This window comes from Orcinus orca, chromosome 4, assembly GCF_937001465.1.
Source record: "Orcinus orca chromosome 4, mOrcOrc1.1, whole genome shotgun sequence".
Classification (NCBI taxonomy): Eukaryota; Metazoa; Chordata; class Mammalia; order Artiodactyla; family Delphinidae; genus Orcinus; species Orcinus orca.
The window spans coordinates 109731993-109748773 of record NC_064562.1 but is presented as its reverse complement, the minus strand read 5'-3'; the positions used below and the strand labels follow the sequence as shown (position 1 = coordinate 109748773).

The 16781-nt window shown below is 40.2% G+C and overlaps 1 protein-coding gene across 12 annotated transcripts in view; it reads right to left on the bottom strand.

The window, feature by feature from the left end:
• Nucleotides 1–8209, bottom strand: part of LCORL (ligand dependent nuclear receptor corepressor like) — a 164868-nt gene extending 156659 nt beyond the window's left edge. For 2 of the 12 annotated variants that reach the window (XR_007477229.1, XM_049709484.1), the window contains exon 1: nt 7770–8207. Coding sequence is in view for 10 of the 12 variants with exons in the window: in XM_049709484.1 (XP_049565441.1) it covers nt 7770–7935 (166 nt within the window). In the remaining 2 variants the exon portion in view is untranslated. Of the gene's footprint in view, nt 1–7769 lie in introns of all 12 variants that reach the window. The other 10 variants (XM_049709478.1, XM_033410644.2, XM_049709481.1 and 7 more) reach the window with 8 other exon arrangements.
• Nucleotides 8210–16781: the final 8572 nt, after the last annotated feature.

Here is a 16781-nt window from a genome sequence, read left to right as displayed (position 1 = left end):
CTTACACATAGCCATCAGAAAAGAACTGGCCAATCTGAATTAACAGAGAAAGCCTCAAACTCGTTTTTCAAGAAATATTTTAGAAAAGACTCTAGGCTACAACTGAATTTTAAAGGAGACTGAGGATGCAGGCAGGGTAGCTGTTATGATTAATAAGATACTCAAGAATTTGGAGCAATGTGTACAAAACAGAAGTAAAGGCAGATAAAAGTGGCTGGGCTGTCTAAAGAAGAAACCAGGCAAACGAACAGGGAAGGAGCCCGGTGGACTATGACCAACTAACTGGATACGGTCAGGAGCTTTCATTTGATGAAAAAAGACAAGTGGGAGACACTACTGCTTTGTAAAGTACAAAATCAAAGTAGCTATTCCAAATAATGATTTAATATAGGTTATAAGCTAGACTGAAGGACAGTAAAATCAATGATGCAGATACTGATATAAACTAGAGTCTTACCTAAATCGGCCCAAGTGCTTAACACTTCATCAGAAAAACTGAATCCAAGAGATATTGTAAAGAAAATAATAATAACTTGGTAATAGATCAAGGTAAAGAGAAAAGAAAAACAAAGAAGCAAATATAAGTAAGCAGGGTTGTTGCCAATTAATGGGAAAACCATATAAAAGGAAAGGAGATATAGAAAAGTGATTCTTCATTGGAAGCTGTTTTCTAGAAAACATAAAAAGCCTCAAAACAAATTTTTATTTAGCTTTAGTAAGAGCAAAGTGCCATTCTTCAAATATAAATATGGCATTGTTACCTTAATTAGTTTCCTAATGGTAGCAGTAGGTTGGTCTGGGCCTAGTCACAGCCTCCTATCTTTATTCTGTGGTGAATAAAATACACACACACACACCCAAAAAAGAAGGAATATTATCAAAAAAGAAAAAGATAGAAACTCTAAACCTCAATAACGTATGAGATTATAATTGAAAAACTGGATTTACCAAAAAGGAAGAAAAAATTGCATATCCAAAAATCTACACGCCTCTGTTGCTCCTCCCAAGACTGCACAGTGGTAGAAGAATTAAACACCAGGATTGAAAGATAAACCAGGGGAGCATGGAGGATACATAATAGCTACTTCTGGTGACATAACAGGAACTTATCACAGTACCCAGCCAAACAGGGAGGGATACACACATGTAACCAGCCAAGGGAAGTAGCATGGACAGGAAGAGACAGCACCACACAGAAAGGAGAATACATGTGATATGCTCAGACCAGCATACAGCCTGTTTCTAACATATGCAAATATACGAAATTCATATACTGCTTGAACCCAAGGATGGCAGAACTTCCAAGTATACAATCCAAGAGTACACAGAATTTCAAATTTTACAAGCAAAATTCACAATGTGCCTATTTACAGAGAAATTTGGATATGTCTTTACCACCCAACTACTCATGATCATCACAGATTCCATTTGCCTGATACATATTATTAGATAGTGCTTTAATTCACATCTTTTTTTAATGGATTAAAAATCTGCTAGTGCCTGAAAAGACAGTTGTGCAAAGTTTTTGGGTAGTTGACCCATTCATACCAGTTCTCATCAAATCCAGATTTCTAAGTAAATCTACTCTTCCAGAATTTACATAGCAATAGTGACAAGATGAGGTAGAAGTTGGTGGAAAAATAAGAGTAGGAGGCAAGAAGCAGCCGGAAAGAAGTGTCAAGTTGATTATCTAGAACTTTATTTACCTGGACTATCCCATCTTTAAGTGTTATAGCTCTATGAAGTGCTCCCGTAACTTCTTCAGAGGTTAAAAAATAGAGGAAGAGAATATCTTCTGCCCCTGATACTGCTGATTATCAATGGGGCAGGTAGTTTGGAAAAGTCTACTCTGCAAACACCTGCAGAGTGTAGAACTCTAAGACAGTGATGTGGTTAACAGGAAGAGTACAGAGAGTAGGTACCAACAAAGAGTAGGTTCAAGATGATATAATGATACAGATTTTTTTAAATGAATTTAAACAGATTTCTTGTATTCAGCTACCACAAAGCCAAAATGTTCCTTGCAACGTAGGACAGCATCAAATGCCTTTTGCTTTTCTTATACGTAAAAAGCGAAGATCAAGCTAAGTGATTATACTGTGATTCTTAAACTCCATGACTCTACGGCTCAAGAATACCCTAGAATATAGATCTTTCAAGCCTTTACTATCTTTTTCTCTAACATGCCTCATGATCTCTTCATTGTTCATCAGCATTCCCACCAGAAAGAATCTACTGGCAAAAACATAAAGCTCAAAGCTTTTAATAACCTGTATAAATAATATTAACAGCAAATGTTTATGGAATGTTTTCTATATGGCAGACACATATTAACATATATCAACACAATTAATTTTCGAACAACCTCATTATCTTCAATTTACAGGTAAGAAACTGAAGTACAGAAAGGTTAAGTAACTTGTCCACCCTGGTAGGTGGTAACAGCTAGAGAGCTGGAGTTCAAACACAGGTAGTCTAGCTCCAGTGCCTATATTCCCATTCACTATATTACGTTATTCAAATAAAAGATTTGGGGAATAAAAGATTTGGGGAAAGCTATCAGTTTGGTTAGTATCAACAGATTTGAAAAAGTGGTACCAAGGTAATCAAGCCTTGGCTGGAGTCAATACACTATAAAACTGTGCTGTCCAATGTGGTAGCCATTTGCCACATGAGGCTACTAAGCACCTGAAATGTAGCTAGTCCAAACTGAGATATGCTATAATAACTGATTTCAAAGACTTAATGTTTTAAAAAGAATGTAAACTAACTCAACAATTTTATATGGATTAATGTTAAAATATTTTTAATATATTGGGCTAAATCAAACATGCTTTCTTAATGTAGCTACTAGAAAATTTTAAATAATATATTTGGCACCCATTTTATTTCTGCTGGACAGCAATGGTATGTTGGAGTTTATTAAATGATTCTAATCAAATCTTCATTGTTTTACTGTTGTAACCTTAGGCAAATCAGTTACACTGGTTACACTGATCATTAACTTCTGAATCAGAAAAAGAGGGCTTAAAAACAGTCCTGGGGGCTTCCCTGGTGGCCCAGTGGTTGCGGGTCTGCCTGCTGATTCAGGGGACGCGGGTTCGTGCCCCGGTCCGGGGGGATCCAATGTGCCGCGGAGTGGCTGGGCCCGTGGGCCGTGGCCGCGCCGGGCCTGCGCGTCCGGAGCCTGTGCTCCGCAACGGGAGAGGCCACAGCAGTGAGAGGCCGGCGTACCGCAAAAAAAAAAAAACAGTCCTGACACCTCGTGTTCATATTTTGGTATCTAAATCTATTTTCCACTAAAAAGAATGGAGGGCTCCTTGGAAAAATGGTTGATGTCGGGGCTGGGACATGTGAAGTACAAGATGAACCTGGAATATCTTGTTTGGGCAGGAAGGAAGTGCTCAAAAATAATCATTGGGCAGGGAGGGGTTGGGGAGACATGTGATTTGTCAAAAAACACTGGACAGCTTGATGAGGCTCCCACTGGCCAGACCTGGGACAATTTGGAAATCAAAATAATGACAGTAATGGATTTACCCACTGAATAAAATAAGAACCCATGAGTTCATACGGATGAAAATAACTAACAAAAATAAAGAAGACAGGATAGACTGCTTTATGACAGAATATCAACTACTAGTTACAGAATGATGAAGCTAGAAAAATCATGAATGAATGTTAAAACTTGTGGGTAAAGTTTTGATGAGACTATGTAAATATCCTGTTCCTCAAAAGTATTTCCCCACAAATTACATATTAATTACAAAAGAACAAATAGTAACTTTCAGGGAGAAATATGGAAAATACCACATTAACCAGATTTTCAAAGCTACCATCACCAACACTGGGACAAAACAACATTATGAATCTCAAGATATGATGTATTAAGAAGGACAGAACATGTCTTCAGAGATATTCCTGCCAAAAATGCATAACCAATCTAATCAGGAGGAAACAACAGACAAATTCAAATTGAGGGACATTCTACAAAATAACTCTCCTGTACTTTTCAAAAATGTCAAGGTCAAGAAATACAAGAAAGGCTGAGAAAGTGTTCCAGATTTAAAGAGACTAAAAGAGGACAACCAAATGCAATATATGATCCTAGCTAGGGGGAAAAGCTTATAAAGTAAAGTGGATAAAATCTGAATATGGATTATGAATTCGATAATAGTATCATTAATAGTATGTCAATGTCATATTTCCTGGTTTTAATAACTATACTGTAGTTAGGTAAGCCAATGTCCTTGGCTTTAGGAAATATAACTGAAGAATTTAGGGGTAAAGAGGCATCATGTCTCCAAATTACCCTCAAATGGTTCAGAAAAAAAAAAAAAGATATAGATATAAGGCAAGAATGATAAAGCAAATACTTCAAAATGTAATACAATTGGTGAATGTGGGTAAGGGTATAGAGGAGTTCCTGGTACTATTCTTCCAACTTTTCTTGTAAGTTCGAAATTATATCAAAATTAAAAGTTAAAACAAAACAGAACTTATTTCCCAGATCAAATATCCTAATGGACTACACAAGTCCTGATAATGTTTAAAAATATACTAATGCATTTCTTTTATCCTGGACTTGACTTTGCTTTAAATTATATGATTTATCAGATACTAATTATATATTCCATATATAATTCCATAAGATCCAGGACTATATCTGTTATCACTCAACATGCTGAGTACTAGGATACTATTTATTATATCCAATAAGCACTCAAACATTTGTTAGATGAACATATTCAAAAGTATAGCACAGTACAGGATGATTACAGAGAAAAATCAAATTGTAAAAAGCACCACATTGTAAATAAAGCTATTAATTGGGCCACACAGCTTACAGGACAACTCTTCAATTATAAAAAAAGAAAAACCAGGATTAAATCACAGAGTAACCATAAACCTAACCTAAAGAGATGAGTTCCACAAATAAAGAAAGGTAAATATCATTTTCCATATCAAGAGTTAAACATCTTATCTAACTACAAGCAGTCATGGCAAGGAAAATGAACTTTTTGCTCATAAAATTAGAATATATATGTTATTTAAAGAATGAATGAGATTACTTTAAAGATTTAGGCTAAGAACTGAGATTTTAAAACTTCACTACTGGCTCAATACTAATTTGCTGTAAGGCCCTGAGACACTACTTACAATTTCCATATTTCATTTAAAAATAAGACTTGTGGATCATTTTCTTCCCTAAAGGTAGAAAGAATATTTTATAAAAATTTCAACCAATAAGAGCAATGAATATTCAATACAGAAGTACATATACACATATATGTTCACACACATACACACATGCAAAGTAAAAAGAATATAGCTTTTTTCAAATATATTTACAAAGTAATAGCAAAAGATGACTTAAAATAGTTACTCAAAATACATTTAATCCCAATTCATACTGTGAGTAGGTGCTTCACATATAGACTACTGAAAAAAACCCAATCAACCAGTGTATATCCTGCTTAAGAGAGTTTTATTGTTTATTTAAAAAACAAGCATGATAAAAACAAACTATGAGATGGATCTTCCTAGGTCTCCTGACTAGGACTGGGACTGTGGGAAATAATTCTCAAATACAGTTAGAGCTCAGGAAAAAATTTTCTTTCAAATACGATACAACTGTATACTACATTAAAAATGTAATACAGAGACTACATATTAGACACACAGCATTAACACAATCTTCAATGTCTTCCAATCCTACTTGAATATCCAAGTAGGTAAGACAGAAAGACATCCTATTTCCCTTCTTCCATCAAATCCAATTAATTTTGTGTTTAATTAAAATTCGACTGTTTTTCAAAAGCACATATATTTTTGTGAGACGAAGCCATACTTAATGCATCTAAACAAGCAAGATGAGAAAAAAGAAAAAGCCAAAGTATTCTAAAATATAAAAATTGTCCAAAGACACCATCAAATAACTGTGCCTCAGCAAAACTTAACACAATAGTATCTCGAGCCAGTGTTACAATGCTATCATCCTGCCTGATTCTAACTGAACGAACTCAACAATTTTCAAACAGGTTGTCAGTGGAAGAGATCTTTACATAAGCAATTATAAAAACAGGGTCCATTTTGTATTCGGGAAGCACCAGCAACCCTTCGCTTAAAATTTTTATATAAGAATACCGTGAGGGTTTTTTTACACTTTTTAAAAAGAGATAAAATCACTTATGAATACCTGACTAAAGCTATTTCCTAGAACATTTCCTTAGATAAGAACAAAACATATTTTAAAGCGTAAAACAGTGAATTGCTTGAACATAACTTAAATGCCCCTACTCAGAGCAAACTTCCTTCTCGTACGTTTTCCTATATCCACTGTATTCTGCAGTGCACATTTCTGATTTGAAGTTGTACTAGTTTATCCTACCACGACCTCCTTTTCACTAGTGAAAAACAAGAAAGATCTTCAGGCGCTAACCAAACAAATCTGAGGGGGCTTGGGGAAAAGGGGCGCGAGGTGGCGCAAGAACAGATGGAAACAGGGTAAGAGAGTTGTTTTCTTAGGGCACTAAGGTTACTCCTCAACTCCAAATGCCAAGATTTAACTGCCAGTCGAGCAAGCTGCTGCCACTATCCACTCTTTAAACAATGCAACCTTCCCTCTACCTCTTCTACTCGCCCACCCATCAACCACTTCCAAAACAAACACAACACACCCCATCCCATAAACCGCGTTATCCCCTCGGTGCCCACTCGGTGTTATCCAACCTGCTGGATAACAGCTCCACGCACACGTCTTACTCAGACAAAACAGCGACGGCGGCAAGGTGGGGAGGTCCCACCACCTCTCGCCACCCCCGAGCAACCCTCAGAATGACAGCCCGGAGCCCAGAAGTTTGAAGCAGAAAGATTCCGACCCAACCAAAAGGGAAGACGGAATTGCAGAACGGGGATGGGAGTTGGGGAGGGCGATGTGCGTGTCTGTGCAAGGAAGGGTCCATCACATGACAGTAAAAGAGGACCCGAGTCTTCGGGGCGTCCGCGAGGAGAACGGGGGGGTTGCCGTCGCCATGGCAACACCCCCCCTCCGTCCAGACTTCCAAAGAGGGAGGAAGAACTTCAAATCCCAACCGTCAGCGCTCGAGCGGCTCCTTCTTAAAGGAGTACACACGGCGCCGCCGCCGCCGAGCGCGAGAGGGCAGAGTTGGGCGCCCCCGCCCCTCGGGCGACGCCCCCGCCGCCCCTCGCCCCCAGCCGGCTCACCCGCGGCCCCCGCCCCGCGAGCACCCGGGGGTCGTTCAGGTCCCCGTCCCCGGGAACCCTGTCGCGTCGGCCCGCCCGGACCCCGGCGGCAGAAGGGGGTGTGTGTGCACCCGGCGGGGGCGCGGACCAGCCCGCCTTCCTCCCGCCGGCTCTGCCCGCGGGCTCCTCTCCGGCCGGGCGCCGACCCACCGGCCCGCTTCCTCCCTCTTGACAGGGTGGACAGCGAGCGGCCAGGGGCGCCGAGGAGTTTCGGGGAGAGCGCAAGCGAGCCGTTTCCTTGGGGGCTCGGCGAGCGGGTCCGAACTAACAGTTCCCGGGGAGCCAAAGAGCTGAGGAGGGGAAAGGAGCGCGGACCGCGCCGGGCGAGGAGCCCCCAGACAAAAGGCGAGCGCCGGATCCGCCGCGCCGCCGCCGCTCCCATCTCGCTCCCCCAATGAACTGACCCGAACGGGAGATTCAACTAAACCCCTCTGCCACAAACTCCTCGGGCTGCGGCAGCCGTCGCCGCGCGGAGCCGGGGCCCCGGCCCGTGTCTCTCTTACCTACACAGTGCATGAGGCGGTGGCGCCAAGAGTCGAGTTCCCGCCGGAATCCTCTCCTCTCCGCCGCGCACCGAGGGCTCCGGCACTGAGCGGCGGCGGCGGCGGCGGCGGCGGCGGCGGCAGCAGCGGCGGCGGCAGCGGCCATTCTCTCTCTTCCCTTGTCCATCTGCGTCCCGCGTCACGCGCCCTCATTTACATACGAGCGGCGCAGGCACGAGGCAGGGGCGCGAGCCCTCGGCGCGAGCCCCGGAGCGCGCGCCCCCCGGAGGGGGGTTGATTGACACGTGTCACACTACCTTCCCTCTGCCCTTCCCTCCCCCTCCCACCGCTCCCTCTGGGAGAGGCGGGGAAGGAGCGTGAGGAGAAGGAAGCAACCTGCCGCTTCCGCTGACCCCGCCTCCCCATCTACTCCCCTGTCTCCCCTCCCCCCGGAGTTTACTCAAGCGAGCCATACCGCTCCCGCCGCCCGCGAAAACCCTGAGCAGGAGCCAGAGGCTCGGAGCCCCGCCAGGAACCGGCGTGCTAATGGAGCGGACTAGCAACGCTTCCTTTCTGTCTTCGCGACGCGACTCCGGCCTCCCGGAGACTTCACTTCCCAGGTCTCCTTGCGCTGGGGTCCCGAAGCGGAGCTTGCTGCCGCGGCGCGGTGCATGCCGGTTCTTGTAGTCCACCAGGGATGGGCGTGTTTCCGTACCCTTCGCACACTTGGGCTTGCAGCCTGGCCTTCGGCTTCTCGGCTCTGTGTGCGGCTTGTGGGTTTACCGCTCAGGGCAGTGCGCTGTGCGCGTTGCGGGGTCCGACCCAGCCACCTTAACTTCCTTAGGATTCACAATAGAAAGGCGGTGGAAGCCGCTAGAGTTGTCGGTATCTTGAAGTTTCGGGCTGCGCTTTGTGCTTTAAGTGCTGGAAACTTTTGGTGGTCACTGTGATCTCGTCGCTGCTGAGAAGGAACAAGCCGGTCATTCGGCTGCATCCGAAATAACTGCCAAATGTCCAGAGAGAGAACCCATAGTAACTTCAGTTTCCAGGGCGATGACATCTCGGAAAGCGAGAATATTTGTAAAGATTAGGGAAAGATTGCGGGGCTTTTCACCGGAAATCGTTTACGGGGGGCTTGGAGGTGGCTGGGTGAAAACTCCAAAAGGGGACACTTTTATGCTCCGCAAAAAGTAAACTCCTGGAGGACAGCGACCCATTAAGTCTTGTGTACCGTGTCGTCTTTCACTTGCCTAACCCTAATACAGTGCGCAGCACGGGATTTAGCACTTAAATGTTGTGGAATGAATTCTGCGCTGAGCTAGAGGAAATATTTCTTCAGAGAGAGAGAAAGCTTTTGATTAGATATAAACTCCAATGACATTTTTAACTTTTGCCCCACAGTGATTGTGCATGCATTTCTGTATACGTGCAGGGGGCCGAACCGAAGCTATGACACACACAGTTTGCTGAGAAGTACTGTGGATTACTGGGAATTTATGCACAAGTTTGTGGGAAATATGTTTTAATTCTTCTTGGAAACTTATGTGAATTCTGAATTCAGTTCCATCCTCCCTGTTTTGTGGATTATCCTTCCTTATCCACCTCCACCTTTTTTTTTTTGCTTCCTAGGAAAAAGTAGTCCTTGCTCATTGTTACCTCCTCAATACTGAATACGTAGTTTTAAATTTTCAAAAATTAAAAAAAAAATGAAGTTTGAAATCTCATAATCATCTTTTTTAGAATGGACACAATTGGAGAAGCAAGTGAAATCACTAGTGAAGGTGCTTTTGGAGTTATCAGTGGATGGTGTCAGTTGTGGGTTCTACTCATGTTGTAATTGCTAAGATGGTCAGCCTCTGTAGCTTTTCTATCTCAGTACTCTACATTGGTTAGGATGTTAGGGCTAGGTTATGGTGCAGTAACAAAGCATCCAAGAGTTTTAGTGGCTTAAAAACAACAAAGAAAGTTATTTCCTGCTCATCTGTATTTTCATCTCTGGTAGAAGGAAGGGAGAGGGTGGGGAGAGCGTCACTCCATGAGATTCTCACCAAGCAACCAAATGGCTTAGGGAGGCTCCAACCAATCTCTGGAACTTCCTCACTTACATGATAGGCAAAAGGAAGATGAATGGCAAACAGGTTCTTTCTGAAAGTGATACAAATCAATTTCACTCACATTTCATTGACAAAAGCAAATCATATGGGCATGCTATCTTCAAGGGAGCAGGAAAGTGTAATCCTACCATTTGCCCAGAAGAAAAATTAACCCAAATTTACTGGTGAACAGCACCAGTGATTACTACAATCCATCCTTCTAGTCACCAATATACATATCACTCTCCTTACACTACAATATACATTCATTCCTATCACAAGTGAAACAATCCAAAAGTTCTATTCAGTAATGGCATTAATCTCAAAGTCCAGCATCTCTGGGTGATGCCTGGTAGTCCCTGTATTAGAAGAGGAGAAAAACTTCTGTTGTTATAAAGATCTGAAAAGACTAAATATCTATCCTCCCTGGTTACACACACACACACACACACACACACACACACACACAAACACACACGTGCACTCAACAAACAAACACTGGTGGGACAGGAACAGAACAACCGTGGTAAACATTTCTGTTTAGAAAGGGGAAGAATGGGAGGCATGCGTGAATAGCTTTAGCAAATATTTTACCACAGCTAGCGTGGATTACCAACTTTCCAGCCTCTAACAACACTTTCCTCGCCACCACCCACTGAGCTTCTAAGTCATAGCTAAATATTTTAGATTTTCTATCATAACTGTACTTCCTTCTGGGTACCAAATTCTGTGTTAGTCAGAATGGGCTCGGTTATGCTCCAGTAACAGAAACCCAAAATCTCAGAGGTTTAATACAGAGATTTATTTCTTACTTTAAACTATGTGTTCTCCAAAACTCAGTACTGGGGAGGAGAGGAAGAACTGTTATATGTCCACTCAGGGACCCACGTTTATGGGGCCCCACCATCTGAAAGTTCTGCAGTCAGCATGACAAGAGAAAGAAGATGCCAAAGCACAGTCCAGCTCTTAAAGACCTGCCAGAAGTGAAATATTTCACTGGGTGAAGCAAATCATATGGCTATGCTTAACTTCAAAGGAGTGATATATCAGATAGCTTTGAGGACATAACAAACCGCCTCAGAATTTAAAAGCTTATAACATCAACTATTTATTTAGTTCATGATTCTATGGAATAGCAATTTGTGTTAGGCTCAGCCAGACAGTTCTTCTGGCCTGGCCTGGGCTCACTCAGGTGTTTGTGAATAGCTGCCTGTCAACAAGGCAGCTCTGTTTCTGAGGGTGTGCCGTCAGCTGGGACAACAGAGCAATCAATCCAGGTGTCCCTCATCATCAGGAGGCTAGCCTTGGCTTGTTCACATGGTGGCAGTCACAGGGTTCAAAAAGAGCAAGCCCCAATGCACAAGCGCGTTTTATTTTTTAACACCTTTATTGAAGTATAAGTGCTTTACAATGGTGTGTTAGTTTCTGCTGTATAACAAAGTGAATCAACTATACATATACATATATCCACAGATCTCCTCCCTCTTGCATCTCCCTCCCTCCCACCTATCCCACCCCTCTAGGTGGACACAAAGCACGGAGCTGATCTCCCTGTGCTATGGGGCTGCTTCCCACTAGCTACCTATTTTACATTTGCTTGTGTATGTATGTCCATGCCACTCTCTCACTTCGTCCCAGCTTACCCTTCCCCCTCCCCATGTCCTCAAGCCCATTCTCTATGTCTGCGTCTTTATTCCTGTCCTGCCCCTAGGTTCTTCAGAATCTTTTTTTTTTTCTTTTAGATTCCATATATATGTGTTGGCATACGGTATTTGTTTTTCTCTTTCTGACTTACTTCACTCTGTATGACAGTTTCTAGGTCCATCCACCTTGCTACAAATAACTCAATTTCGTTTCTTTTTATGGCTGCGTAACATTCCATTGTATATATGTGCCACATCTTCTTTATCCATTCATCTGTCGATGGACACTTAGGTTGCTTCCATGTCCTGGCTATTGTAAATAGAACTGCAATGAAAGCGTTTTTTAAGTTTCAGCTTGGGTTACATTTGCTCCAGGCCCATTGGCTAAAGCAAATCATATGGCCAAGCCCAGTGACAATATGGGGAAATAGATCCTACCTCTTAACAGGAAGAGCTGCAAGACACATTGCAAAGGGGTATGGAAAGAGGGCAAGAAATAATTTGTGCCCACTTTTCAATCTACTGCATGAGGAAAGTACAATGCTACCATGTTCCCACAAAGCAGGGGAAATAGAAGTATTAACGAACAGAACTAATGAATATCATATCTATAGAATTTCTGGGAGAAGGGGAAGATCATGGCCAGATACAATGAAATACACAAATAGAGTTAACTTTGGAATTCAGCTTGACTTTGAAGAGCAAAGACTTTTCCATGGCAAGTATCAGAGTATGTTGTAATAATCCAAAAACTTGATGTTCGTGTGAGCTCAGTGAACATAATGATAGAAGTCTGGCTGATTCACCTTTGTATTTTCAGCATCTAGCGCTGTTCTAGGCACTTAGTTGATGCCTAATGTTTATTGATTGATTTGACAAATGTTAGGGATATCTATAAAGACAAGGATAGAGAGGGGGTCATGTCCAAGATTGTCTCCTACACTGAAAATCTAGTCACTCACAAAGGAGTTTTAACATAACAACAGATATATGATATGAAAATGTTAATGTTCTTTGGAAAGATGTTTTTGTTCTGTTGTCTATTTCCAATACATATTGTATCATTGGTTTATTGCTGTGTAAAAAGCCAGTCTATAACTTAGTAGCTTAAAAGAACAACCATTTGTTATCACTCAAAAATCTATGGGTCAAATGGGCAGTTCTGCTCAGTTGGTGAGGCTCTGCTGGTTTTGACTGGGATTTCTAATGCTGGAAGCTGCTTGATCTAGGATGGCCTCACTCTGGTCTGCAGTCTGGCTCCCTGTTTGCTAGGTAAAAGCTATGACTGAGCCATGCATCTCATTATCCAGAGACTAGCTAGAGCTTATTTATTTAGTGACAGCATATAAAACATATAAAGAGGGTAAGCACTAATGTGTAAGTGTTTTTCAAGTCTTTGCTTGCATTTGTTTGCTTGCTACTCTCCTATTAAACAAGGCCACTCATAAAACCAAGCCCAAAATCTGAGAGGGAGAATACTAACTAATGGCATGGATACAGAAAGGTATCACCAAATTAGGGTCATTACTTCAATCAAACCACCATAAAGGGCTTCCATGGTGGCGCAGTGGTTGAGAGTCCGCCTGCCGATGCAGGGGACATGGGTTCATGCTCCGGTCCGGGAAGATCCCACATGCCGCGGAGCGGCTGGGCCCGTGAGCCATGGCCCCTGAGCCTGCGCATCCGCTGCCTGTGCTCCGCAACGGGAGAGGCCACAACAGTCAGAGGCCCGCGTACAGCAAAAAAAAAAAAAAAAAAACACCATAAATATCCATCCAAATTCACTATTATTCACTAAAGCTTATAAGCACCTCTACAGAGTATCAAGTATACATATAAACGGCTGGGAAAATTACATTTCTTGATTTATGAGATCATTTGGCAGTCAATTCCCAATCTGGGGTACATTTTAGGAGAATATGATATAAACATACAAATAAATTGGAGTAGTTTGAAATACACATGTTTCCATAGTAAAGAAATATAAAATCACAGAAGTACATTACAAGAGATGTTTTTTGAGATACTAACCAAAAATGAAAGCTATTCTTTTACTTTGCAACAAAAATAAACAACCCAGTATACTAATAAGATTGTAAAATACCTATTCAATTATAAATTATCAACATGTAACATAAAATAATATACATTTTATAATTTAATAAAATATAAACATTTTTGTATGAATTAGATATTTGGAAGTATAAGGCATAGCCATTAGATGCCTTAATTAACTATAAATCATATTTCTGAGAAGCCATTTTTTGAGTAAACTTTATTAGCTGCTTTAAAAATATCACACTTTACTATATTTCCATTAGTTCTGAGTTATAATGCACTGCACTGATCAGAGATATAAAAATCAAAGACAAATTTGATCAACCAATTATTAGGACATGGAACATAGCCCTTTCCAGAAAATTTCTAATCAGCCACATAATCGTATTATGCTAAATTTTATGCAAACATCTTAGATTCATCCATGTTTATGAGCCAAAGATTTTTCAGTACTTTTTTTTCTTGTGGGAGTTTGGACTCTAAGGACACTGTTACCTCAGATATACATGCTGATGCTTTTAATTTCAATACTGTAGTTAAATAATTAGTTAAATAGATGAGTGATTTTGTCTTCTTGATACATTTCCAAATATTATCAACATCTTTTTTGTACATTTTATAGGGAACAATGATAAGATTTCAAAGGAGGGAATAAAAATTGAAGAAGCAGAAATATAATGATGATGTACTTCATTTCTTCTACTGTAATGTCTATTTCCTATTCCCAGGCTGTCCTTAGTGTACATAAAAATGGACATGATAGTTGATTCAATATGGTCACTCATCTCAGATTTTTGTTCTCCATGTTCTTTGTTTAGTTCAACCATTGGATATTTTTAAATACATTTTAAAAACATTACTATTACACCCTGTAACCTCTTCATATTAAATATCTTATAGTTGGATATAATTTTCCCTGTATTAGGAAGACTCAGGCCCTAAACTGTCAGGATAACCAATACTGAAATTAGGGTGAGCATGTTTTCTTTTCTTTTTTTCTTACAAAATCATACATCTTTGAGCTTGGCATCTGAATTGAATAAATTTACCTTCTATTTTCTCTTACATCCAGGCAGATGTTAATAGGATCTGATCTATCACTACTCTTTTTGTGTGCACTTGAAATTACTTCTGCAGCCTAACTCATTATTATCACTTTCATTTTCAGCCTTTTAATAAAATTTCAATGTATTATATGCTTAATGATGGCAATTTGATCCAATTTAATCCAATTGCATAGTTCAGTATCAAAGTCAAATAAAAATGTCATCTACAGCACCTAGTCTATTACAATTTAGGAAGAGTATGTGTTGTCTAGGTCAATCCCCTACTTTTTCAGATAGGGATACTGAGGCCCAGACAGAATAAGCAATTTATGTAGGTTACACAGCTTACAAGCAGTAGTACCCAAACTAAAGATCAGATTTCCTGATTCCTAATATTGAATTTTTTTGCTATACTAATAGCCATGATTTGTTGAGCATGTACATATGTTATTAACTCATTTAACTTTCCCATAAGCCTATGCAATAAGTACTATTATTAATATCCACATATCACAGAGAAGGAATGATGAATTGGCCCAGAGAAGTTAACTTGTCCAACTTCACTCAGCTAGTTAGTGATAGGACTGGAATTTGAATCTGTCTTTCCAAATTTTATGACTGCTTTACACTGGGAAGCAGAAAAGAAGTTAATAATGTTGCCTTGTTAAAAGTCAGAAATTGAGGAACCTGGACTTTATATGATTTTCATGAGGGGCTCCTCATTATTTGAGTGAAGATAGTGACACAAACACAAAAGTACGGTTCCCCAGTATTTAATATATCATTCAGCCAAACTGGGGTTTTTGCCGCCCACTTTCTGATATTTCCATGCTGTCTACTGTCATGGAGCTCGTCTAATACTCCTTTCTGTGCTCTTAAAGCATGTTTTTTATACTTTTTCTCATGGGTTTTTATCATATTCTTCCATATATTATAGTTATTTGTGGATGTATCATTTTATTCCACTCTATCACCTTGTTGATTGTGAAGTCAAGGCCTGGGTATTCATCATTTCTTTATACCTGTATTCTACACTTTGTTGATACCAAAGAGGCTTTTGTTAAGTTGAAATAAAAGGGTAACAAATTGGGATTTTTAAAAGAAAACAGGAAAGATGTAGGACTTCTTTCACCCCCACCAACATTCTCAAGACCTACTCATAAATCCAAACTTATTTTTCACCCCTGATGTCAAGACAGTGACAAAAGGAGGTGGCATGTTTGCATTTTACAGAGGTTATATTTCAAACCCAGAAATAATCATTTGGCCTTTCAGTGTGTTGAAATTCCTCATACAAAATAAACCACAATGTCTTGTATGAATAAAGCAAATCACTTTACCTACTAAAATGTCTTAGGGAGCGAAATACGAACAATTTATGAATTTGAAAAATCTTTTCCATGCTGTTGACAATAGCTAGGATTGAGTCCTCAGTTTCAAATATAGAAAATATTTATGTATTTTGATATAAAAATAGTACAAAATACTAATATTTCATGGTAAACAGGCCCAGCAATAAAGCTCTGAAGTAAAATCCAGTGGACTGAAGAAGTTTATCTTAAAATATTACTATAAAGAAGGCTTATTTAACCAGTGAAATATGGTAGTAGTGCATATTAATATCCACCTAGAGAATAGATGTGAAATAAAGATAGAAAAGAAAGAAGCAATTAAATTATACTGTGATTTACCCTTATGAAGAAGAGATATGAATTAAAATATGAAGCTGATAAAACTTTAGTACCTTTTAACTTAGTAGTCAATATGTCAAAATTATATAACATTTGATGATTTAAATTATATTAAGATTTAAATTATAATTAATAATCACTTATGCAACCGTAGAAGGTAAAAAATAGTCTAATATGATTCTATTGTAGACTTTCAAATTTAATAGGTAAAATCACCTGATCTTATTAATATACACTAAAGTTATTAAGCTCTAAACCAGAAACTTGAAAGAAAAGGAAATCTAAATATAAAACTCAGAAACTCTTTTGAATACCATTGGTCTCCCCCAGTCTCTGTTTCTCCATTGTTCTCAGGAAATAGGAGAATCACAAGACAGAAGGTAGAAGTGAGAAGGTGGCTAAAAAGCCTGGGAATTGGTTGAAAGAGTGTGTGAGGAGTGTTGAGAATCACCTCCTCCTCTAGACTCCTTCTTGACCATGTATGTGCAGCCAGCCCTTTTTA